At 49.2% G+C, this 23345-nt stretch overlaps 1 protein-coding gene and 1 pseudogene across 2 annotated transcripts in view; one reads left to right on the forward strand and one right to left on the reverse strand.

Moving 5' to 3' along the window:
* Positions 1 to 17286, forward strand: part of ITGAL (integrin subunit alpha L) — a 43609-nt gene extending 26323 nt beyond the window's left edge. Inside the window, exons 18-31 of one of the 2 annotated variants that reach the window (XM_043914748.1) lie at positions 2010 to 2099; positions 5096 to 5152; positions 5248 to 5321; positions 5865 to 6006; positions 8252 to 8362; positions 8741 to 8820; positions 8926 to 9012; positions 10553 to 10628; positions 13087 to 13197; positions 13441 to 13497; positions 13593 to 13691; positions 14334 to 14429; positions 15263 to 15373; positions 15863 to 17286. In XM_043914748.1, coding sequence (XP_043770683.1) covers positions 2010 to 2099; positions 5096 to 5152; positions 5248 to 5321; positions 5865 to 6006; positions 8252 to 8362; positions 8741 to 8820; positions 8926 to 9012; positions 10553 to 10628; positions 13087 to 13197; positions 13441 to 13497; positions 13593 to 13691; positions 14334 to 14429; positions 15263 to 15373; positions 15863 to 16048 — 1377 coding nt within the window. In that variant the 3' untranslated portion in view covers positions 16049 to 17286. The remainder of the gene's footprint in view (positions 1 to 2009; positions 2100 to 5095; positions 5153 to 5247; positions 5322 to 5864; positions 6007 to 8251; positions 8363 to 8740; positions 8821 to 8925; positions 9013 to 10552; positions 10629 to 13086; positions 13198 to 13440; positions 13498 to 13592; positions 13692 to 14333; positions 14430 to 15262; positions 15374 to 15862) is intronic. The other variant, XM_043914749.1, reaches the window with a different exon arrangement.
* On the reverse strand, positions 11445 to 13080 carry LOC122701613 (annotated as a pseudogene).
* Positions 17287 to 23345: the final 6059 nt, after the last annotated feature.

The raw sequence follows: 23345 nt of genomic DNA on the forward strand, positions 1-23345 counted from the left end.
CAGCATTGGAAACTCAGAGTCTTAACCACTGGACCACCAGAGAAATCCCCAGATTATTTTTAATGGCTTAGAGAATATGTAGTCCTATGGAATATTCAGGCATGGTGGTATGTCACTATTTTCCAGGTATACATGGTCATTTATTATTAGCATCCATCCCCAAAAGAATTTTTTTAAGTTATTATTAGTTTAAATAACTGCCAAAATATCCAAATTCAGTTTGCTGACAACCATCCTATGTGAAATAGGATTGATACTAAATTTTATCCTGGTCTCTTAAGAATTTCATAAGAGACTGAGTATAAAATTGGTGTGTAAGTTTGTTTTTAATTTTTTATTAAGGGAAATTTTGGACATACAAAAGCAGAAAAAGTAGTTCAGTGGAATTCCAAACATCCATCTCCTGGTTTCAACAATTATCAGCTCACAAACTTACTTCATTCAGAGCCTGTCTGTCTCATACCACCATAGAATCCCCACCATAGAATTTAGACATTTTAAACAGAAATTTACCAGAGAAAAGGCATTGTGACATCATGGAAAGACTTTAGACTTGGGAGTTGGAAGGGTCTGGGTTCACTCCCTAGTTCTGGTCCTTAGGGAAATTGTGTCACCTTTTTATACCTCATTTTCCTTGTGTTTAATTTGAGGGTAATGACACCTACCTCTGCGAGTTGGGGAAAACGTTACATAAGTACAATCTGAATGTCTCCGAAGTGTCAGGCACTGGTATTAATAATAACATAAAAGACCAAGATTCTGGACTTCCCTCGTGGTCCAGTGGTTAGGAATCCCTCTTGCAGACATATACCCTGAGGAAACCAAAATTGCAACAGACACATGTATCCCATTGTTCATTGCAGCACTATTTACAATAGCTAGAACATGGAAGCAACCTAGATGTTCATCAACAGATGAATGGATAAAGAAGTTGTGGTACATATACACAGTGGAATATTACTCAGCCATAAAAAGGAACACATTTGAGTCAGTTCTGATGAGGTGGATGAACCTAGAACCTATTATACAGAGTGAAGTGAGTCAGAAAGGGAAAGATAAATATCATATTCTAACACATATATACAGAATCTAGAAAAATGGTACTGAGGAATTTATTTACAGGGCAGCAATGGAGAAACAGACATAGAAAATAGACTTATGGACATGGGGAGAGGGGAGGAGAGGGTGAGATGTATGGAAAGAGTAACATGGAAACTTACATTACCATATGCAAAATAGATAGCCAACAGGAATTTGCTGTATGGCTCAGAAAACTCAAACAGAAGCTCTGTATTAACCTAGAGGAGAGGGATGGGGTGGGAGATGGGAGGAAGGTTCAAAAGGGAGGGGGTATATGTATACCCATGGCTGATTCATGTTGAAGTTTGACAGAAAACAACAAAATTCTGTAAAGCAATTATCATTCAATAAACAATTAAAAAATAATAATAGGAATAAAGTGCACAATTAAATAAATTTAAAAAAGAAGAATCCCCCTTGTAATGCAGGGGACACAGATTCAATCCTTGGTCCGGGAACTAAGATCCCACATGCCACAAGTAAAGATCCTGGGTGCTACCACTAAGACCCAAGGTGGCCAAATTAATTAATTTCTTAAAAAGACTAAGACCCACTCCTGTTCTCAAGGACCTAAGATATTCTGGTGGTTCCAGAGTATTTTTTCTTTGTGCACACTTTGGTAGTTGTTGCCTAGAGGAGTCTGACAAAGATCTGGGGGCTTCTGTTAGGACTCGGGGAGGAAAAGTGCTGTGGTTGATGGCTGATATCCGCCTTGGCACTGGGGCTGAGGGGTGAACACCGGCAGAAAAGCAAGTCGGGCATTTCACAAACACCCGGTGTGTAGTAGAAGTATTCCCACGACTGGTAAGTTTTCAGACAACTAGCTGCTGGAATTCCATCATTTATGAAGTATGGACAAGGTGTGTCTTTCACTGGAAGTGTGGTAAAGGTTAAACTCATGACAAGGGGTGTATTCTTTTTGCCCTCAGTTATGCATTCAAGATCTCATCTCTCCCATCAACGTCTCCCTAAGTTACTCTCTCTGGGAGGAAGAAGGGACACCGAGGGACCCAAGGGCGGTAAGAACAGATCATTTGGAGGAAATGATAGTAAACAGGGGAGAATAGAAATTCGATTGTGCAGGGTTGTATTATATTGGATTCAAGCAGTAGAAATGAAATATGCTTACTTAAGCAAGAAGGAGTCTATGGGAGTTTTGTACTTAAAAGACATTTGGAAACCTGGGGTTGGCAAGATGGGGAACCAGAGTGGGTAGAGGCTCTAGAGGCTCTCTAGAGGAAGAAATAATGGATGGACTGCCCAGGGCATGGTCTCTTCTGTGATTCTTCTCCCAGTCCCTCAGCGCATCAGCTTCAGACTTCATTAGGCTTCTCTCGCTCAGTCATATCTGACTCTGCAACGCTATGGACTATATAACCTGCCAGGCTCCTCTGTCCATGGGATTTCCCAGGCCAGAATATTGAAGTGGGTTGCCATTTCCTCTTCCAGGGGGTCTTCACGGCTCAGGGATTGAACCTACATCTCTTGCATTGGCAGGCAGATTCTTTACCCCTGGGCCACCTGGGAAACCCCATTAGGCTTCTAAGGGGAGGCAAATTTCTGAAAGATGCAAATTCCAGGGAGAGACCACCAGAAGGCCTAGGACCATCCCTTATCTGTGGAAGAACAGGGCACCTTGATCAGCCTTGCCCAAGGGTACTCCTCTGAGGTCAGGGAGTTCCCGCAGAGCCTCACTGGGGTGCCCTTGTTATGGAAAAGAAGAGGAAAACCCTCTCCACCCTGGTCTACCTGACCACATGCTCCCCGCCCAGCGCCAAAAGCCTGATTTCCTCTTCTGAAATCCTTGACACTCACTCAGCTGCTGGTTTAGCTTCTGTTGGAAGGGAGCAGGGTCTGATGGAAGGAACCTGGACCTGGAAGCCTGAAGATGAGGATTTTTTTTTTTTTTAAGGAATATTCTTGGTTGGTTACAGACCCAGCCAAAGCTATTTATTTTTTTATTTATGGCTGTGCTGGGTCTTGGCCACTGCACAGGCTTCGCTCCAATTGCAGCGAGTGGGGCCTACTCTATAGCTGTGGTGCCCAGGCTTCTCTTTGCAGTGGCTTCTCTTGCCGCAGAGCATGCGCTCCAGGCCGCGAGCGCGCGGGCCTCCGCAGTTGCAGCTTCCAAGCTCTAGACCACAGGCTCAATAGTTGTGGCTTAGTTGCTCCGAAGGCTGGGGGATCTTCCCGGACCAGGAATCGAACCCCTGTCTCCTGCACCGGCAAGAAGATTTTTCACCACTTAGCCACCAGCCAAGACCCCTGGATTTTTTTTTTTTTTTTTCCTCCAGCACAAGTAGGTTCTCTCTTACTCCAGGACTGTCTCTTCTCTGAAATGAGTCCCAGCATTGTGAGGCCCCTTCAGAGCCAGAGCATGGTGACTGCTAAGCATGGTGACTCTTTTTTGTGGCTTTTGACAGTGCCCCACTCCCCAACCTGCCATTCAGTCAGGATGTATAGGGAAAACCAGCAGTTTCTCCCACTGGTGCTAAGTTAAAAATAAAAAATGCAAACTGTGGGGCAGCAACTCGGGGTTAAAAAGAGACCTGAGGTCACAGTTGTCGAAAAGGCTTCCTGGGGGAACTGTCATTGGTTCTGGATCTCACAGAATGAATGGACTTTGTGGGGAGGAGAGGCATGGTTTTAATTCTGGAGACAATGGGAAGGTGGGTTTAGCTTCTGTCAGGACAACTGAGCAAGGCAGAGGCCCTCGATGCGCCTTTGGAGTTTCTGTGGTTTCTGGTGGGTGGTGGGAATAATCTGCGTGTGAATGTTGAGGGTAGGCTAAAGCCCTCAGCAGAGACTGCCAGGACCCCTGCCTTTAAGGAAGAGTCAGAGGCTGCTTGGCAGGTGGCTCAGAAGTCGAGGAGGCTGGAGTCTTCTCTAGAACATACAGTTGATCACCCATAAAATGTCTCTGTGACCCCATTACCCTCCACTGCCTAATATGAATTGCAAGGCCAGGGGCAATCTGGACCCTGCATCTGGACACCTCCTGACAGGTGGCACCCCAGCCTGTCTGAGCACCTCTCTGCTCCTTACACGGGCAGTCTCTCTTGCCTTGGTCTCAGTGTAAATTGTTCTTTCTTCCTCTCTCTCCATCCTCTTCACCTGGCTCCCTCCTCATCATCCTTTATATTTTGATTGTGATGCCATCCCTTCAGGAAGCTTCCCTGATCTCCAAGCATGGGTGGGTCCCCTTCTACACCCTCTAAACACATCCTGTGCTTGTCCCACCCTCACACTTGAGGGTGCCTGGCCGTTTCTCTCACCAGATTGAGAGGAAGGGCAGGGTGTCTGTTTTATTCTCTGGTTTGGAGGGTCTGGGGGCTTCCCAGGTGGTGCTGGTGGTAAAGAACCCACCTGCCAAGGCAGGAGACGTAAGAGACTCGGGTTTGATCCCTGGGTCTGGAAGATCCCCTGAAGGGCAAAATCACAACCCACTCCAGTATTCTTGCCTGGAGAATCCCATGGACAGAGGAGCTTAGAGGGCTACGGTTCACAGGGTCACAGAGAGTCGGACATGACTGAAGCGACTGAGCATGCATGCATGGGAGTCTGGTCCAGAGCAGAAATTCTAGAAACATTGAAAAAACTGGCCTTGATCTGATAAGAGCTGGAGAGCTATTCTAGAAGGAAAGTGGGACTCCAGGAAGAGCTATTCCCCAGCAGAAGAGCCTAGAGGCTGTGCAGCCAGGTGTTCCTGTGAGCAGAGATGTTGGGCTGGGGGAAACTAGGGGAGTACATGGTCAAGGCCCAGATCTCCCGGCCAGGATGGGAAGTGGACACACATGCTGAGCCTCCCTCAAGGAGCTGCTTCCAGAGGCGGGCGGCACAGACGGCCTTGGGCTGAGTTGGGAGGTTTGGGCCCACAGTGGGAAGGCTTTGGCTCCTGGGAGGGACGCAATCACAGCCCCCCGAGCTGAGCCCCGGCTCTGAGCCGCTCCAGCTCTCCTCCGTCAGTTCTGCTGCCTCAACCACCCTATCCTGTGTCCCCCTCCTCCATGCTCAGCAGGGCAGGGACATCCCGCCCATCCTGAAACCCTCACCACACTCGGAGACCAAGGAGGTAAGAGGGGCAGGGGGGCAGACAGAGAGGTGGGGGGCCAGCCCTCCTGGGTGTGGGGACCTGAGGCTCCAGGTCCTTTCTTCTTGGCCTTTCAGATTCCTTTTGAGAAGAACTGTGGAGAGGACAAGACTTGTGAGGCAGACCTGAAGCTGACCTTCTCCGACATGGGGTCTGTAAGGCTTCCCACCCCCGGGCCCTCCTGTTTCACTCAGTGTTTTCCCAAGGCAGCTCCTGGCTATAGAAGGAATGCAGGGTGCATTTCCCTGGTGGTCCAGTGGTTAAGAGTCCGCCTTGCAATACAGGGGATGAGGGTTCAATCCCTGGTCAGGGAACTAAGATCCCACGTGCCTCAGGGCAACTAAGCCCGCATGCCACAACCAAGAAATGATGCAGCCAAAAATATATAAATATATAAGTATTTTTTAAAAGAAAAGAAATAAATAGTATTTGTATGAAGTGATGGTCAGAAGACCTCCGTGGACACTGACTCTTATTTGTCATCTGGGCCTTAGATTCCTCCTCTGAGAAATGCTAGTTCATTGCAGCCCTCCTATCAAGAATAGAGGAGATAGCAAAACTTAAAGCCTGTGCATAGGAGCATATTTTGCTGTTTCTTTTTTTTGACCTACCGGATCCCTCAGTTCTGAAAGCCTCCACCTCTGACCCTGTTTCTTTCATGGACTCCCATAACTTTGCCCTGATTTCCCCTCAGATCCAAAATCCTGCGTCTAACCCCCTCTGCCAGTCTCTCTGTGAGGTTGACACTGAGGAACACAGCAGAAGATGCTTACTGGGTCCAGGTCATCCTGATCTTCCCCCATGGACTCTCATTCCGCAAAGTGGAGATGCTGAAGGTGAGTGAGAGGGCAGGGCCTGCCCACAGACCAGGTGCCAGACTAGTCCTGCAGCATCTGCAGCCTCCTGGGGCCCCAGGTGGCCAGGACAGCCTGAAGATGTGGGTGGAAGTCTTCAGACCACGTCTGGGTTCTCAGCCTGATGGCCACCCATGAACTGTGAGATACCAGATCCATGCTCTGTGAGCATCAGATTTGCCAACAAGAGGTGAAGCTGGTTCATGTCAATGTATGGCAAAAATCGCTACAATAAAAAAAAAAAAAGAGGTGAAGCTGGGGATGTCAGGGGATTAGAGAGAAGGTCGCATGAGATGGAGAGCGTGACAGAGGCTGAAGGACCTGGGGACCAAGAAGATGTTCACAGATTCAGGGAAATGGAGCCACCCTCCTCCTAAATGTGACCAACATGTTTTCGAGGAATGGCCTGGTTTTTTTTTTTTTTTACTCCAGTTTTATTGAGATATAATTGACAGAAAGCACTGTATAAGTGGAAGGTGTACAACAAGAAAAAAGTACACTCACAGTTCATGCAACTATCCCCACTATCTATCTGAAAAACTTTTCCATCAGCTCAAAAAAAAGTTCTGTACCCACAAGCAATAAATCCCATTCCCCTCTCTCTGCCACTGGTAACCTTTAATCTGTTTTCTGTCTCAATGACTTGGCCATCTCTAGATATTTTATATACCTTGAGTCATACACTATTTGTCCTTTTGTGTTTTATATCACTTAGCATAATGTTCTTCACCTTTGCCTAATGTTTTTGAGGTTCATCCCTGGGATAGCGTATGAATTTCATTCCTGTTTAAGGCTAATATTTTATCACGAGGATGTAGAACATTTTGCTGATTTGTTCATCTGTGGGTGGACCCTCGAATTATTCTTATACAGCGACATTCACTGCTTCTTTTTGAAAATTTTTGTTTATTTTTTTTTAAAAGCTGCGTTGGGTCTTTGTTGGTGCGCATGGGTTTTTCTCTAGTTGCGGAGAGCAGACACTCCTCTTTGGGGCAGTGCTCAGGCTTCTCGTTGCAGTGGCTTCTTTTGTTGCGGAGCATGGGCTCTAGGGCGTGCACGCTTCAGTAGTGGCAGTGCACGGGTTGAGTTTCTCCTCCACATGTGGAATCTTCCTGGACCAGCGTTGGAACCCGTGTCCCCTGCATTGGCAGGCAGGTTCTTAACCGTTGGACCACGATGGAAGTTCTGAATGCTTCCTCAAGGGACACGTAGTGGAGTGATTAAGAACTTGAGATCTGGAGTTAAACAGACCTGTGTTCAAGTTCCTACCAGATTCCTGCCAAGGTGACCTAGTTATGAGACTGGGAAAGTCACTCGACTTGCTGAACCCTTATTTCCTGTCTAACTTTCTTTCCAATCTAAGCTGAAATCTGTCCCTTCCAAGACAGTCATGAAGATAAAGGGTTTTGTTCTGTTTAGCCCAGGATCAAGTGCATTTTGGAAATGGTTGCTGAATGTGTGGATGTAGCAGCATTTTAAGTCTCCTGTGATTGTACCTCAATTCACGGAACCATTCCTATCTCTTTGGCTTGTTTGATCGCTTCCAGTTTTTCCCTAGGATAAATAGCATTACAGTGGACATCATTTTTTTAAGTACTTTTTTTTTTTAAATTTTCCTGTACCTTTATTTTTCCCCAAACTTTAAACTTTTTTTTTTTTTTGTATTGGGGTATAGCCAATGAACATTATGGTAGTTTCAGGAGAATAGTGAAGGGACTCAGCCATACATTTAGGAACATCTTTTTAAATTTTTTATTTATTTTTTTGGCTGCACTGGGTCTTCATTGCTGTGTGTGAACTTCCTCTAGTTGCCGCAGACAGGGGCTACTCTCTAGTTGTGGTGCTCAGGCTTCTCACTGCGGTGACTTCTCTTGTTGTGGATCCTGGGCTCTAGGGCACACGGGCTTCAGTAGTTGAGACACGTGGGCTCTAGAGCGCCAGCTCAGTAGTTGCGATGCACAGGCTTCATTTCCCCTCCGCAAGTGGGATCTTCCCGGACCAGGGATTGAACCCACGTCTCCAGCATTGGCAGGAGGATTCTTAAATGCTGGACCACCAGGGAAGTCACTGCAGTGAACATCTTTGTACTGAATCCCTGATTCTTTGGCCCCACCATTCTCTACATGTGCCCTGGCAGGGAGGAGGTGGGCCCTGAGAGGTTAGTGGCCTCTGGGGAACCCTTAGCCTTGCCCACTAAAAAGCTCCTTCTCTCTCGTCTCACCCCCAGCCCCACAGCCATGTACCTGTGGGCTGCGAGGAGCTTCCTGAGGAGATCACGCTCCAGAGCAGGGCCCTCTCCTGCAACGTGAGCTCGCCCATCTTTGGAGCAGACAGTGTGGTGAGTGCCTCTGGCCCCCAGGAGCCCAGGGGCCGGGGGCTGTAAGTTCAGGAGGGGAGGGGAAGGTGACTGACAAGGCCGGGTGTACCCCACCCCTTACCCCCAAGAGAGTGTGTGCAGAGGTGTCCTGTGTCGTGTTTGAGAGGCTGGACTTTGGAATCGGAGAAACCCAGGGTTGGGTCATCTGTACTGTGACCGTACACACACGACTTAATCACTTGGAACCTCGGTATCCCCGTCTCTACAGTGGGGATGAAGCACCCAGCCCAGGGAGGTTCCGATGACTATGGCAGTGGGGGCACGGGGCTGTGAGGGGCCAAGGCAGTCCCCTGAGGCGCAGGCCCCCTCCTTCTTCACACCCCTCTCCTCTCCTGCCAGGTTGATATCCAGGTGATGTTTCATACGCTGCAGAAAGACTCTTGGGGGGATTTTATCGAGCTGGAGGCCAGTGTGAGCTGGTGAGCAGACCCCCACCCACGTCTCCACCTGCCCTTGGCCTCAGACTGTCTCACGGTCCTGGCCAAGCCGTCTCCTAACACTGCCCTCTGTCCTGCCCCCTGCAGCAACAATGAGGACTTAAGCCTCCTGGAGGACAACTCGGTCACTGCCAGCATCCCCGTCATGTACCCCATCAACATCCTCACCAAGGAGTGAGTCCTGAGCAGCCACCCCGCCTTCTCCTCCCGCCTCGGCCTCCCCACCCAGGGCCCCAGCCTTCCTCCCAGGGCCGCCCCTCCCTCCACCTCCTAGAGGCCCAGGGGTGATGAGAACTGATTCCAGCCACAACCCCAGCAGATTTCAGCACTCAGTAGAGCGAAGGCCCTCGGAGAGTTCTGAGTCAGATGGAAACTTACTGACCTGGTGTCACCTTCTACACCAGCTGCGATGCACAGCTGGGGACTTTCCCAGGAGCTTTTGATACCTCGTGGGGCAGCCGTTTGCCTCTGTCCCATTTACTTATGAACCACAAGGCCCAGAGAAGGGAGGAACTTGCCCAGAGTGGACCACTAGGAAGTACTGACCCCAGGATCTGAACTTGAGTCTGTCCGACTTCAAACCCCAGCCAAGCTCTTTACTACCTCCAGCTGTGCTAGATTCCCTCTTCCCCGGGGCCAGCAGAGCTAGAAGAGATAGAAAAGTTTTCAAAAAAAGGAAAAGTTTTCACCGTGACCCTTGCCCACAGAGACTTTATGGTCAGGTAGGAGAGCCCAAACTCATGTACACGCAGAGTAAGTAAGTGTCAGAATGTGGTGGTAGGAAGGACCCATGGGGCTCACTTGTTGGATTTTCTCATTTACCCTTGACCAAAAAGGGGAGGAAGCCAGAAAAGGGAAGTGGCATTTTTAAGTCGTCTGAGTGAGCTAAGGACGAGGATGGTGTCTGAGCTGGCGTCCCTGGTGCTTTTGAACATAAATGCCACACACAATGATGTTGTCTGAGGTGTGATATGGAATTAGAGTCAGGAAAGATGCTGTGGATTGGAGGAGACTTGGAAGGAAGGGTTGGTGGGGAACAGGGGCTTGAACTAGGGTCTGGAGGATGGGGGTGGAAGTGGTTCAGATATGGGCCAGGGAGGAAGGTATCTGTGGTTATCAGAGAGACAAGTGTAGTGGACAACATGGAGGCAGCAAACAGTGGGGCTGATCTGGGGAGCAAGGAGTGGGCAGGCCCAGAGGTGGCAGGTATGAGCGGGGAGCAGTCAGCAGGCAGACCAGGAAACAAGCAGGTCTGGCTACGGGGGAACACTGGACCTGACTCGTTGTGGGCACCAGGGAACCATTGATGGATTCAGAGGAGATGCATGACAAGATTAGGAAGGTCATTAGAAGGATGGAGTGGGGAGTGGTCCAGAGGCGGGTGTAGTTCTCTAGGAGATGAGCAGTGGGGTCCAGAGGACAATGGAGGCCCCAGCGATGTGGCGTCTAGTGGGGAGAACACAGCTCCAAAGGTCACCCCTCTGTGATCCAGCCCTGGTCCCCCACTGCAGGACTCTGAGTAAGACTGACCCCTTCCGTGAGCCTGAATTTCCACAGGGCAACAGCAGAGCAGCGTCAGGATGATGTGAGACCGAGCCTGCGTCATTTCTAGAACAGTGGAGGGCAACTCCAAGGCTTCCCTTGGCCCCGGAGTCCCCGTGTGACTGATTTGCTGTCTTCTCCACCATCTCCAGCTGCTCCTCTCTCTCCACAGCCAGGAAAACTCCACGTTGTATATCAGTTTTACCCCCGAGAGTCCCAAGACCCAGTATGTCAAGCACATCTACCAGGTATGAACCTCAACGTGAAAGAGTCCTTAGAGGTGCAGCCCCATCCTAAGAACTAAGTATGCAGCAGAGACCAGCTAGATCCTGTCCCTAAAGGACCCCAGTCCTCCACCTTCTGTGATCCTTTCCTAAAACACTCCCAGTGACAGCATACTCATCGGCTCCTTTCCACCCCTGGATAAGTTATTTCTGGAATCACAGAACTCTAGAACCCAAGTACCTTGAGAAAGAACCTAGTTTTTTGATTAGTTTTTTATATTAAAAAAATTTTTTTTGATATGGACCATTTTTAGTCTTTATTGAATTTATTGAACTCTAGAACCCAAATACCTTGAGAAAGAACCTAGTTTTTGATTAGTTTTTTATATTAAAAAAATTTTTTTTGATATGGACCATTTTTAGTCTTTATTGAATTTGTGACAATATGGCTTCTGTTCTTTATGCTTTGGCTTTTTGGCCCTGAGGCATGTGGGATCTTAACTCCCTGACCTGGGATCAACCCGCAGCCCTTACATTGGAAGGTGTAGTCATAACCACTGAACCACCAGGGAAGTCACTGGTTTGTGGTTTTTGTATTTGTTTTACTGAAGTATGATTGATATGGGCTTCCCAGGTGGCACTAGTGGTAAAGAACCCACCTGACAATGCAGGAGACATAAAAGATACAGGTTAAAAAAAAAAAAATACAGGTTAGATCCCTGGGTTGGGAAGATCCCCTAGAGGAGGGCATGGCAACCCACTCCAGTATTCTTGCCTGGAGAATCCCCATGAACAGAGGAGCCTGGCAGCCTACAGTCCATAGGGTCCAAAACTTAGCACGCACTCATGCATAATTGATTTACAATGTTGTATTGCTTTTTTGGTTTTTTGAAATAGAAAATTCACATTTATTTTAAGATTTGATTATGTAGACATTTGATCTGCTAATTGTGATCTCAGTTAGGTACAGAATCTGATTCATGTCTTTCAGAGAGAATCTGGGTTTTTGTTTGTTTGACTGTTTTTGCGTTTGCCTCAAGGCACTGCTTATAGGATCTCAGTTCCCCAGCCAGGGATTGAACTTGGGCCACAGCAGTGAAAGCCTGGAATCCTAAACACTAAGCCACCTGGGAACTCCCAGGAAATGTTTCTTTCTTTTTTTTTTTCTAAACAAAGTATAGGTCATTTATTTCCCTTCTAACCCTGGGCTTAGTACATAGATGGCTTCTCTTCACCCTTTGGGTTGACAGTTTTCTCCAGGTTGCTGCTGATAATATGGTACAGCTCAGCATAGAAGGCCCTCAGGTCCAGCACCATGGCCCTGAGCTCCCCATAGACTGCCTCATCTCGTTCGTGTACCAGGGCCTGGTAATCCGTTACATGGGTCTCATTAGAGGCCTTGGCCACAGCATCCCCACGTTCTGAGAAGTACTTGGAAACAGTAGTCTGGAAGGCTCCCACTTTGGTCTTGACTGCATTTACCCTCTCCAACACCTTTTCCTGGATTGCCACCCCAAAGTCATTTCCATCCTCAATTTTGGGGATCAGATGTTAGATCCATGTGATCACCAGAATGCATTTTTCTTTGAGAGTCCAGACTTCTGGCTTAACCAGGGCAAGCAAGACCAGAACCTTCTCATTCCCAGGGAGAAAGCCGCACCTGGGGACTTCTTTCTTCTCCTGCTTATCTGTTTCCATCTCATCATCCTTGGGTGGGGGTTCTGGAATGGGGATGTCCAGTGGGGCCCGGAGAGAATTCAGGTCAGTCACATTGAAAGAGTCCTCTTGCAAGAGCTGATTAAGGTATATGATTTTCTGAGGCAAGAATCTGTAGAGAAATTCCTCAGCCTCCTGGAAAAGATTTTGCCTGAAGACATCCACCTGTTGGCGGGCTTCCCCGCTCAGGCGCACCCCACAAGGCTTGGCCATGCTGCTCCAGTTGCTGCTAGATCTCCGGTCCCGGAAATGTTTCTTAAATAAATGCAGTGCACTTGCCAGAATGTCCTTGCCAACCTGCATTGTGCAAATAATTTTTGCATCTGTCCGTGTTAAACGTCCTTCCTCTTTCACTCATTCAGAAAATAACTTCTTGCGAGGCTGGTTACGTGCTGGGTACTGTGTCATGGCTGTAGGGAAGTGCATGTGAAATGACCTCTGGCTCCTGCCCTCACGCAGCTCACAGTCTAGGGGGGATACCACACACACAAGCAGATGGTTTACCATCTTGCTGGGGAACAAAAGTGCTGTCAGGGAGTCAGCCAGACCTTCAGGGATGTCTGAGCAGTATCTTGCAGGATGGGCAAGGGTTAGCCACATGGAGGAAGCAGAGAAGCACACGGAACCCAGGCTCTAAGGGTGTAATTGACCATGGCCCGCTGCCTAATGAAGAGGGGGTTCTTGGGCTCCAGCCAAGGAGGGTTGGATCTGGGGTGGCAATTGGGGTGGCATTCAGGGCTCTGCAGTCCCTTGTCCTCTGTACCAGGTGAGGATCCAGCCTACTAACTACGACAACGTGCCCCCGCTGGAGGCCTTGGTTAGGATACCACGGCTGCACAGTGAGGGGCTCATCACCCACGAGTGGAGTATACAGATGGTGAGTCAGCCCAGAGCAGGGGAGGGCGCCCAGATCTGGGAGGGGGAGCTCCTGACGGGGAACGAGGGGTGACAGATGGGTAGGGATGGGAGTGAGACTGATTGAAGCTGCCAAGAACCAAGAGGGGAGAACTGGGAGACAAGGTGGTATCTGAGAGGTAGGGAGGAATAACGGATCTGGGCTCAAGGGGCTGGCATCCTCTCAGCTCTGGACTAACTGAAGACCCTGCCTTGTCCTTCTCAGGAGCCTCCAGTCAACTGCAGCCCCCAAAATCTGGAGAGTCCATCGGATGTGGCTGAGGTACCAGCCATGACCTCAGCAACTGGGGCAGGGGCTGGGCAGGGGGCAGGTGGGAAGAGACCTCCCTGACCCTCTGCTTTCCTTCTTCGTGTCAGCCTTGCTCGTTTGGAGCCGAGTTCCGCTGCCCAGTTGACTTCAGACAGGAGATCCTTGTCCAAGTGATCGGGAAGGTGGAGCTGAGGGGGAAGATCGAGGTAGCAAGCACCCGCTGACCACAGACCCCAAATGGTTGGGGGGATGGGCTCAAGAGTTGGGGGTGGGTTCTCCCAGCAGACCTGCCTTTTTTTGTTCTGTCTTGAGGAAATGTCCCCACATTTACACAGTTGCAGATGAAAGAGGACCAAGATTTGTTTAAAATTTGCAGTACTGTTTTCATGGGCCGATAGATGATTCTCAGGGCTTCCCTGGTGGCTCAGATGGTAAAGAATCTGCCTGTGATGTAGGAGACCCGGATTCAATCCCTGGGTCGGGAAGATCTCCTGGAGGAGGGCATGGCAACCCACTCCAGTGTTCTCGCCTGGAAAATTCCATGGACAGAGGAGCCTGGCGGGCTACAGTCCATGGGGTCTCAAAGAGTCAGGCACCACTGAGTGACTATCACTCACTCACTCACAGATGGTTCTTACAAGTTCTGTGTAGGAAAAACCTCCTTTCCACAGTAACGAGCGGCACATTAGGACACTCCAGGAGAGAATGGGGTAGAGACAGCGTGCCCACCAGGACCCTTCCGCTGCCTCTGCCCCTTGAGTTGCGCTGGGGGGCAGAGGTCAGGAGGTCCTGAGTCGTCCTTCCCTCTGGCCTGATGTCTGCCCCTCCTGCACCCCTGCCTCCCACAGGCCTCCTCCACGTTGAGCCTCTGCAGCTCCCTCTCCATTTCCTTCAACAGCAGCAAGCACTTTCACCTCTATGGCAGCAATGCCTCCATGGCCCAGGTATCTCTGCCTCCTCAGGAGACCCGGGAACAGGGGAGAGCAGAGGGGCGGGAGGAGCCCCAGGGCAGAGCTAGGAGAGCGGAAGCTGGGAGTGTGGGAAGCCATGGAGGAGAAAGTTGGGGCTTTAGCGCCGTAAGAAACTCCTCTCAGCCAGAGGCACGGGCCTTGGCGCAGCTCCCCACCACCGCTGGGGCAGACAGACCAACCATAAGGTCAGGATGTGTTTGACGGCAGCTCAGCCAAGGGGCCCCCCACCTCGCAGACAGGGCATGATGGGAAGGCACCCCGGGCAGAGAGAGGAGCACGTGCAGGGCCCAGCTTTGAGGGAGCAGGCAAGGTGGGTTTAAGAGCGGGAAGCTCAGGGACTCCGCTGACAGTCCAGTGGTTAAGACGGCGCAGCCGATGCAGGGGGCGCAGGTTCGACCCCAGGTCTAGGAACTGAAGAGTCCACAGGCTGGGCTGCATGGCCAAAATAAAGGAAAAATAAAAATAAGAGCAGAGAGCTCAGAGCAGAAGGGAAGGGATAGCTGAAAAAGTAAACAGAAGCCAGATTCCGGCAGGCTTTGAGCTGGGATTCTGGCATCTCATCCTGGGGCTGAGCGAAGCCTTTTAGGGGCTTAAGCGGGGGCGCCAAGGTGCAGGTTTGCCGGTTCATTCCAGTGGCTGTGGTGGGAGATGTACTAGAGAGGGAGGGTCTGGGCTGGAGCCCCGCGCTCTGCGTGACACAGTCCAGATGGGAAAAGCTAAGACCTAGGGTCTGAGACCAGATTCACACGTTGCATCCAGGATGGGAAGAGCTTCCTCCCCGCATTTCTGTCTCTCCTCTCCCACAGGTCGTCATGAAGGTGGACCTTGTATATGAGAAAGAGATGCTCTATCTCTACGTGCTGAGTGGAATCGGGGGGCTGTTGTTGCTGCTTCTGATTTTCATAGCTCTGTACAAGGTAAGAACTTCTGGGAAGAACAGACACCCAACCAGGCTGTGGAAAGCAGAATTGAGTGGAGTCAGGGAGCAGAACACCAAAACGAGAGGGTGTTAAAGCCAGAAGGGGCCTCAGCCTACTCCTCCTTCTACAGATAAGCCCACTGAGGCCCAAAGAGCAAGCAAGACTTGCCTCCATCCCTCAACAAGCACTGGCAAAGCCAGACCTGGGTACCCAGGGAGAAGAAGGAATTTCTCACGTACTGAGGGCCAGGCACTGGGATACAGAGGCGCAGACCACACACATGGTCCATGCCTCTGAGATGCTCCCAGTCTCTACAGCAGACAGACGCGAACATGCTCTGCCGCCTGTAACAGAGGAGCCTGACCTAGGCTGGGGAAGTCCAGGAAGGCCTCTCAAGAGAGGCGGCCTTTGAGTTGGGACGTGAAGCATGAACAGAAGTTAGGGCTCTGCGGACTCTTGGTTCACTCCAGTGTCGTCTTCCTGCAGGTTGGTTTCTTCAAACGGAACCTGAAGGAGAAGATGGAGGCCAATGTAGATGCTTCCAGTGAAATCCCTGGAGAAGATGCTGGGCAGCCGGAGATGGAGAAAGAGTTCAAGGACCCAAGCTGCCTGGAGCCCCTCCAGAAGAATGATGCCTGTCCAGAAGATGAGGACGGAAGTGGTGGAGATTGAGGTGCAGCCCATATGCAGAGGGCCCAGGACTGGACTTGGGGTGCCTGGTACCAGCCTACCTCTACCTGAATTTCGCTGTGTGTTCCTGGGCAAGTCACTGCCCCTCCGTAAGCCTCACTTTCCCTATCTTGAACATGGGCCCTTTCCTGCCTCCTGGGCAGGCTTGTGGTAAAGACCCACTTAGGGATGCACCAGGAAAGCCACAGAGGTGAGGCCTTGTAATCATCACATGTCCTGTTTCCCACCAGCCCCTGTTAGTTTCCTCCCCTGGAAGAGAACATCTGATCTAAATTTGGAGCAATGGTCATCTCAGGACCTAGTAACACTCCAGGCTGTCATACCCACCTGTGCCTGGATGTCCTCAGAGACCTCAGACCACGCCCTCCTCCCCAGAACCTTGCCTTGCCTTCCCTGGAATCCTGTCAGCTTTTAATTCTCCTGCCAGAGCAAATCTCATCTGTGTCACTACCTTGCTCCTGCAAACCCCAGGGCCTTTGACTAACAACCAAATTCCTTAATATGCCTTCCAAAATCTGCAAAACGGGGCCCCTGTTTTCCTCCTAGACTCTTCTAGAAATGTCCCACCTTCCTTCCTGAGGTGACCAGCCTTTTCACTTGCACGGCTCCTTCCTGGTTTACTGCCTTCACCCAGCCTCTTCTCACTTCTCACTTCAGACTCTTCTCGCGTTCCTCCTGCCTAACTCTCAGCTCACACATCACTTTCGCAGAGCAGCACCACCCGCCCCCAGCCCCAGTTCAGTTGGGCTCCCATGTTATACACGCTTACACAGCCCATACTTATTCTGCATAGCACTGATCATATTTGTTAATTGTTAAATGATTTACTTCATATCTGTCTCTGAAGTTAAACGATGAACTCCATGAGGGTGAGGATCATAGCTGTCTTGTTCACCTCGGGACTCCTGGTGATATCACAGAGCCGGATACATAGTAGGTGCTTGACATAGTTTTACTGCATTAGTGAGGGTACCCTTGGGAAGACAGGAAAAAAAGTTTGGGTGGGCCCCCTGGCAACCTCATCCATCGAGGCTCAGCCTTCCCTAGGCTCCTGCCTCCTCATTCCACAGCCCCCCACCCCAGGACCCCATCACATCCCACCGTGGCCCCCGCTGTGACAGTGTGAGCTCAAAGATGGAAACTATGTCCAATGACTTGGCTCCCAGTGCCAGCCACAATGCTTGTATGTATTTAGCAAATAAACGTGAAATTCTGGCCAATTTTGTGATTTTTTTTACTGGTGTAACATTCCAGCATGACTCAATTAAATGAACATTTCCTCCTCAACCCTTCCACTAAGTGGGCCCAAAACAGTCAGATTTTTTTGGTTGTTGTTTTCTTTCCTTTCTTTTTCCTCCTTCCTCTTCCCCTTCTTCCGCTTCTTCCTCTCCTTCCCCTTCTTCTTCTTTTTTGCCGTGATGACCCTCAGAAACTGACTTATGCCTGATATTGTGAGTTAATTGAAGAGAAGCAGCAAGAGGGACTTCCCTGGTGATCCAGTGGCTAAGACTCTGCACTCCCAATGCAGGGGGCCTAGGTTCAATCCCTGATCAGGAAACCAGATCCCACATGCCGCAACTAAGGATCCTGTGTGCTGCAACTAAGACCTGGCACAGCCAAATAAATAAATAAATATTTTTTAAAAAAGAAGAAGCAGTGAGAGAGGCACAGAAAATGAGGACAGGTTAGGGAGAGGCACTGAACATTTATTAAGCTGTGAGAATAGACCTTCGTTGACATTACGCCCCCACCCCACCTCCCCACCCCCCCACCCCGCCTTTTTTTACTTGTTGCTTGGAGATTATTTTCCACTTGGTACAAGGCAAGGGTTATGGGACATCAGGAAGGCTTTTGTGTGGCTTGGAAGGTAAAGGGTGGGGTTCTCTCAACTTCCTTCTTGGTATTTTTCTGTTTTCATATTAAAAGCCCAGCTGTCTCTGCAGTTGCAGTCTGCTTAGTCTTGGAGAGGGGATGGGAGAGGAGGGGTCTCTAATGAGCCTGTGCCTTGGAAGGAAGCCTGGTGGCTGCTGCTGGTCACTCAGGATTGGAAGCTGCAGTTGGTTTTGCCAGGCTGGCCACCAGGCTGTGACTTCCCCGTGGCTTCCCGAGCCAGGTCACCGGTGATAATGCCAGTGGATCCTGGGTAGATTCCAAGTGCTCGACGGCCATGAGTGGGAGAGCAGGCTTCCCAAAAAAGAAGCTAGCTCACCAGTATCCCAGGTCGGCTTTGGGGAAACAGGGGTGGTAGACAACCCCCCTTTTAAATTTTATTTATTAATTTATTATTTCGCCTGTACTGGGTCTTCATTGCCGCACACCGGCCCTCTCTAGTTGCAGCAGATCAGGGCTACTCTTTCTTCCTGTGCACAGGCATCTCATTTTGGTGGTTTCTTCTGTTGAGAAGCACAGAATCAATGCACGTGAGCTTCAGTAGTTGTGGCACACAGGCTCAGGAGTTGCAGTTCATGGGCCCTAGAGCATGGGCTCAGCAGTTGCCACACGTGGGCTTACTTGCTCCGAGGCATGCTGGATTTTCCTGGATCAAGAATTGAACCCATGTCCCCTGCGTTGGCAGGCAGATTCCTATCCACTGTACCACCATGGAAGTTGTAAAAAAAATTTTTTTTAATTGAGGTATTGTCCATTTATGCCCACCACCCCCTCTTTTTAAAAAAGCGATCAATTGTAGGGCCTTGACCCTGAAACCACCTCTACCTTCAGAAGGAACAGAGGGGACTGGTCACTGCTGCCCTCTTGTGGTCAGTAGGATTCCAGGTGAATATTGGGTATGGCCAGCTCCTGTCCAGACCTGGGAGGTGACAAGCAACATTTTGTTCCCCAAGCAGTGACCTTCGATGGTTCCTTTCTGTCTACAGCAGAGTAAGTGGGCATTCCTGAGCCGGACACACAAACCCCAGAACACTCTTTCAGAGCCTGCCAGCCTCTCCACTTCATCAATGCCCCTCTGGTCCAGCCCCCAAGGAACCATGGGGCTGACTCCAAAGCAAGACATCAAGAAGGAAGAAGTGAGGCTCATTTTCCCAAAGAGGGGAAAAAATGTTTTGACCAGGCGTATCACAGGAGAATTCCCTGGTGGTTTTGTAGATAGGACTCCACGTTCCCACTGCAAAGGGCACAGGTTCCATTCCTGGTCGGGGAACTAAGATCCTGTATGCCATGTGACATGGCCAAAAAAATAATATTAAAATTAAATCTCATCATGCTTGTGCGTGCTCAGTCGCTTCAGTTATGTCCAACTCTGTGCCACCCTGTGCACTGAAGCCCGCCATGCTCCTTGTCCATGGGGATTCTCCAGGCAACTTGCCTGGAGTGGATGGCTATGCCCTCCTCCAGGGAAATCTCATCATATCAAGTTAAAAGAAAAAAACGGAGTATCACAGAACTGCTAAAAGTATATGGAATGATCTATAAGCCTTGTGAAGCAAGAGTCAGGTTCTATTCAGGATTTCCTGAGCACTCTGTCTCAGGCCCTGGGCTGAGTTTGAGGACATAGTAGTAAACATAACAGATAAGTCCCTGCCCTCAAGAAGCTTCACTCCAGTGGGAGAACAGAGCAAAAAGTAGAAATGTGATTTTAGGTAGGGATAGGGCCATGAAAGAAATGAAGCAATGTAAGGGGTTAGGGGGTGAAGGAAAGGGCCCTTTTACATAGGTGATCGGGAAAGTCTCTCTGAGGAGGCAATATGATGTGACATGAGGGAAAAAGTGGATGTTTTCATCCAAAGTGAAAGTATTAGTCATTCAGTTGTGTCTCTTTGCGACCCCATGGACTGCAGTACACCAGGCCTCCCTGTCCATCACCAACTCCCAGAGTTTACTCAAACTGATGTCCATTGAGTCGGTGATGCCATCCAACCATCTCATCTTCTGTTGTCCCCTTCTCCTCCCGCCTTCAGTCTTTCCTAGCACCAGGGTCTTTTCCAATGAGTCAGCTTTTTGCATCAGGTGGCCAAAGTGTTGGAGTTTCAGCTTCAACATCAGCCCTTCCAATGAATATTCAGGACTGATTTCCTTTAGGATGGACTGGTTGGATGTCCTTGCAGTCCAAGGGACTCTCAAGAGTCTTCTCCAACACCACAGTTCAAAAGCATCAATTCTTCAGCGTTCAGCTTTCTTTGTAGTCCAACTCTCACATCCATACAAGACTACTGGAAAAACCATAGCCTTGACTAGATGGAGGAGGAGAAAAGGACAAACTTTTTGTTTTTTTCTACATTGCTTTGTCTTAGTCACATAAAATGTTGTTTTCTTTAAGCACAGAGTCAATGATTACACAAGACAACTCATCTTAAACTATATAACAACAATGTATCCTGCTCAAGAGCATGTTTTTCCTTCTAAGAACCTTCCGACTAAAAAGCATATTGTGGGAGTGGGTCTAGTAAGACTTTTCTACTGTTAGTTCTAATCTTATTAATTTAAGATTTATGTTGTGGGAGTGGGTCTGTTAAAGTATATAAGGCCTTGATAAGACTAGCTGGGAGACACTCTCCCTCCCCCTTCTGATGTCTATGTCAGAAGCTTTCTCTGTCGTGATTTTCACTTTAATAAAACTCTGCTACACAAAAGCTCTTGAGTGATCAAGACTGGTCCCTGATCCCAAAGCTAAATCTTCGGAGATCACAAATCTGACGTCGTTCACCGTAAGCTGTCATTCCATAATGGTTTGATTCAGTGACCCTAAGTGTATATGGATCAAATCTATTGGTTTTATCCAATTAGAAATTAAAATGGAGAAAAATTAAAAACATAAGAACACCCAAGTCCACATTCCACGCAAGGCATCAAAGTTATGATGTATGTTATCATATGTCAAGCAGCTTTTAGAAAACTGTTCCTTGTGGGAGAAAGAGAGTGAAAAAAGTAAATAACTTCTTAGTATTATTAATGTTAGTTGCTCAGTTGTGTCCAACTCTTTGCGACCCCATGGACTGTAGCCCACCAGGGTCCTCTGTGCATGGAATTCTCCAGGCAAGAGTACTGGAGTGGGTTGCTATTTCCTCCTCCAGTGAATCTTCCCAACCAAGGGATCAAATCTGAGTCTCCTGCATTGTGGACATATTATTTACCAATTGAGCCACCAGGGAAGCCCTTAGTATCCTTAGGAAGGGATGGAAACCAGGCTCTTCAGCTTCCTAGTTGTATCATGTAGAGCAAATTCCTTATCCTCTCTGGGGCTCATTTCTTCATCTGCTAAATGGGAATAATAGCTCACAGCTGCTCTGAGCATTAAGTAACATGTGCAAGCTGCTTAGCACTATTCCTAGCATGTAAGCACTAATGGTGGTGGACAGAAGTGGCCGGTCTGTTGTGCAGGTGAAGTGAAGTGAAAGTCGCTCAGTCATGTCCAACTCTTTGCAACTCTATGGACTGTGTCCATGGAATTCTCCAGGCCAGAAAACTGGAGTGAGTAGCCTTTCCCTTTTCCATGGGATCTTTCCAACCCAGAGATCAAACCCAGGTCTCCCACATTTCAGGAGGATTCTTTACCAGCTGAGCCACAGGGGAAGCAGGAGGGCATAGTAAAAGCGGCAGGCTGAGACTTCCCTGGTGGCACAGTGGATAAGAATCTGCCTGCCAATGCAGGGGACACCGGTTTGATCCCTAGTCCAGGAAGATTCCGCATGTCTCAACAAGAGAGGCCACCACAGTGAGAAACCTGAGCACCACAACAAAGAGAAGCCCCACTCACCGCAGCTAGAGAAAAGCCCATGCAAACAGCAACACCCAGTACAGCCATAAGTAAATAAATAAACAAAATGATCATCATAAAAAAAAAAGCAACAGGTTGACCAAGAGTCAAGAGACTTGGTGCTGGAGACCTAGATCTTCCATTATCCCTTCTGCCTGGACGCTGGAGAACACACATGTCCTTTCTGGGTCTGGTCTGCACCACCTGGCAACTGAAGGTATCCCAGGAGCTGTCACGAAGAGAGGGGTAGGAGCCGAGCATCTACATCTGCATCCTCATTTGAACCGATTTTAAATACCTAGACTACTGGCCATTCCCTGGCAGTCCAATGGTTAGGACTCAGTACTTTCACTGCCAAGGGCACAGATCCAGTTCCTGGTTGGGGAACTAAGATCCAGCACAAACAACGTGACCAAAAAGAAAAACACAAAAACAAAAAAACCAAGGCTACTTTGTGGTGCTGCAGTTGAACACCACAGGCACTGTGCCCAGGCCTTCTAGCTTTCAAGCACCTACATTTTGGAGCCAAAGAAAAATCCACCTCCAAAATAAGGAGATTGAATTGTATAATTAAAATAAATATTGCACTAAATGTCTGCTAATGGGATATCATGTCAGATATTCAAATGCAGTTCTGTTCAACATCTATGAACCATATTAGATGTGAGAACTGGAGATTTTACTATCTGAAATTGTGTGTAGTAGGGTGTCTGTACAGAAATATGCATACATTTTACAAAGGCCTTTAAGAAACTGTGATTTCCCTTGCGAAGTAATGTTCTGTCTCCAAAATCATCTAAACTTTGGAAACCACTAAACACACCAAACTGTACTGAACTACGTGTCTAGGGCCCTTTCCAGGGTTTGTAGATCATGAGAGGTTGGATTGAAATGTACTTAGAGAGGTTATTTGCTTTTGACAAGTTCTAAGGCAGCTGTGAAGATGGGCGTGGGGCCGAGGGTGATGTCAGGGTCCTGGGGCCCTAGAGGCCTCATGGAGCCATGACTCCCCACCTGCCTGTGAGGCTGAGCTGCTGGGGGCAGGTGGTGCCAGGCAGACATGCTCTGAATGTCTCCTTCCCAGGGCACTGCCCAGCCTTCAGCAAGTGTTCATCTCAAGGTGTGTCCGGCAGCTGGGTAATTCCCTAAGGTGCAGCCTCACCTCCTCAACTAAGGTCATGAGTGGCTACACTCCAGAATCCCCCAGACTGATGGCACCAACTCTCCATCATTTCCTGAGAAGTTGAGTGTTGGGAGGGCTGAGACTCAGATACGAAAGCAAAGTAGGAGAAAGGTGGGGTGGTAACAAGGTGGTCCTAAAAAGGACCAGCCTGGTGGGAAGGTCTTAAAGCCTGAAGCTGTCTAACCTTCATACTGGATCCGGTGTGTTCCCTCGTGGGTGGGGTTGGAACTGGAGACACTCCCTGCAGTTGACACACGGTCAGTGTGTGTACAGAAGGGTGGCTAGAGGTGCCAGCTGGGAGGGGGAGGGGATGGCCCAGCCGGGTGCTGGGAGCCCAGGAATGCTGGAATGCAAGCTCTAGGCCTGGATATGAGAATCAGGGT

Source organism: Cervus elaphus, chromosome 10, assembly GCF_910594005.1.
Source record: "Cervus elaphus chromosome 10, mCerEla1.1, whole genome shotgun sequence".
NCBI classification, from domain to species: Eukaryota; Metazoa; Chordata; class Mammalia; order Artiodactyla; family Cervidae; genus Cervus; species Cervus elaphus.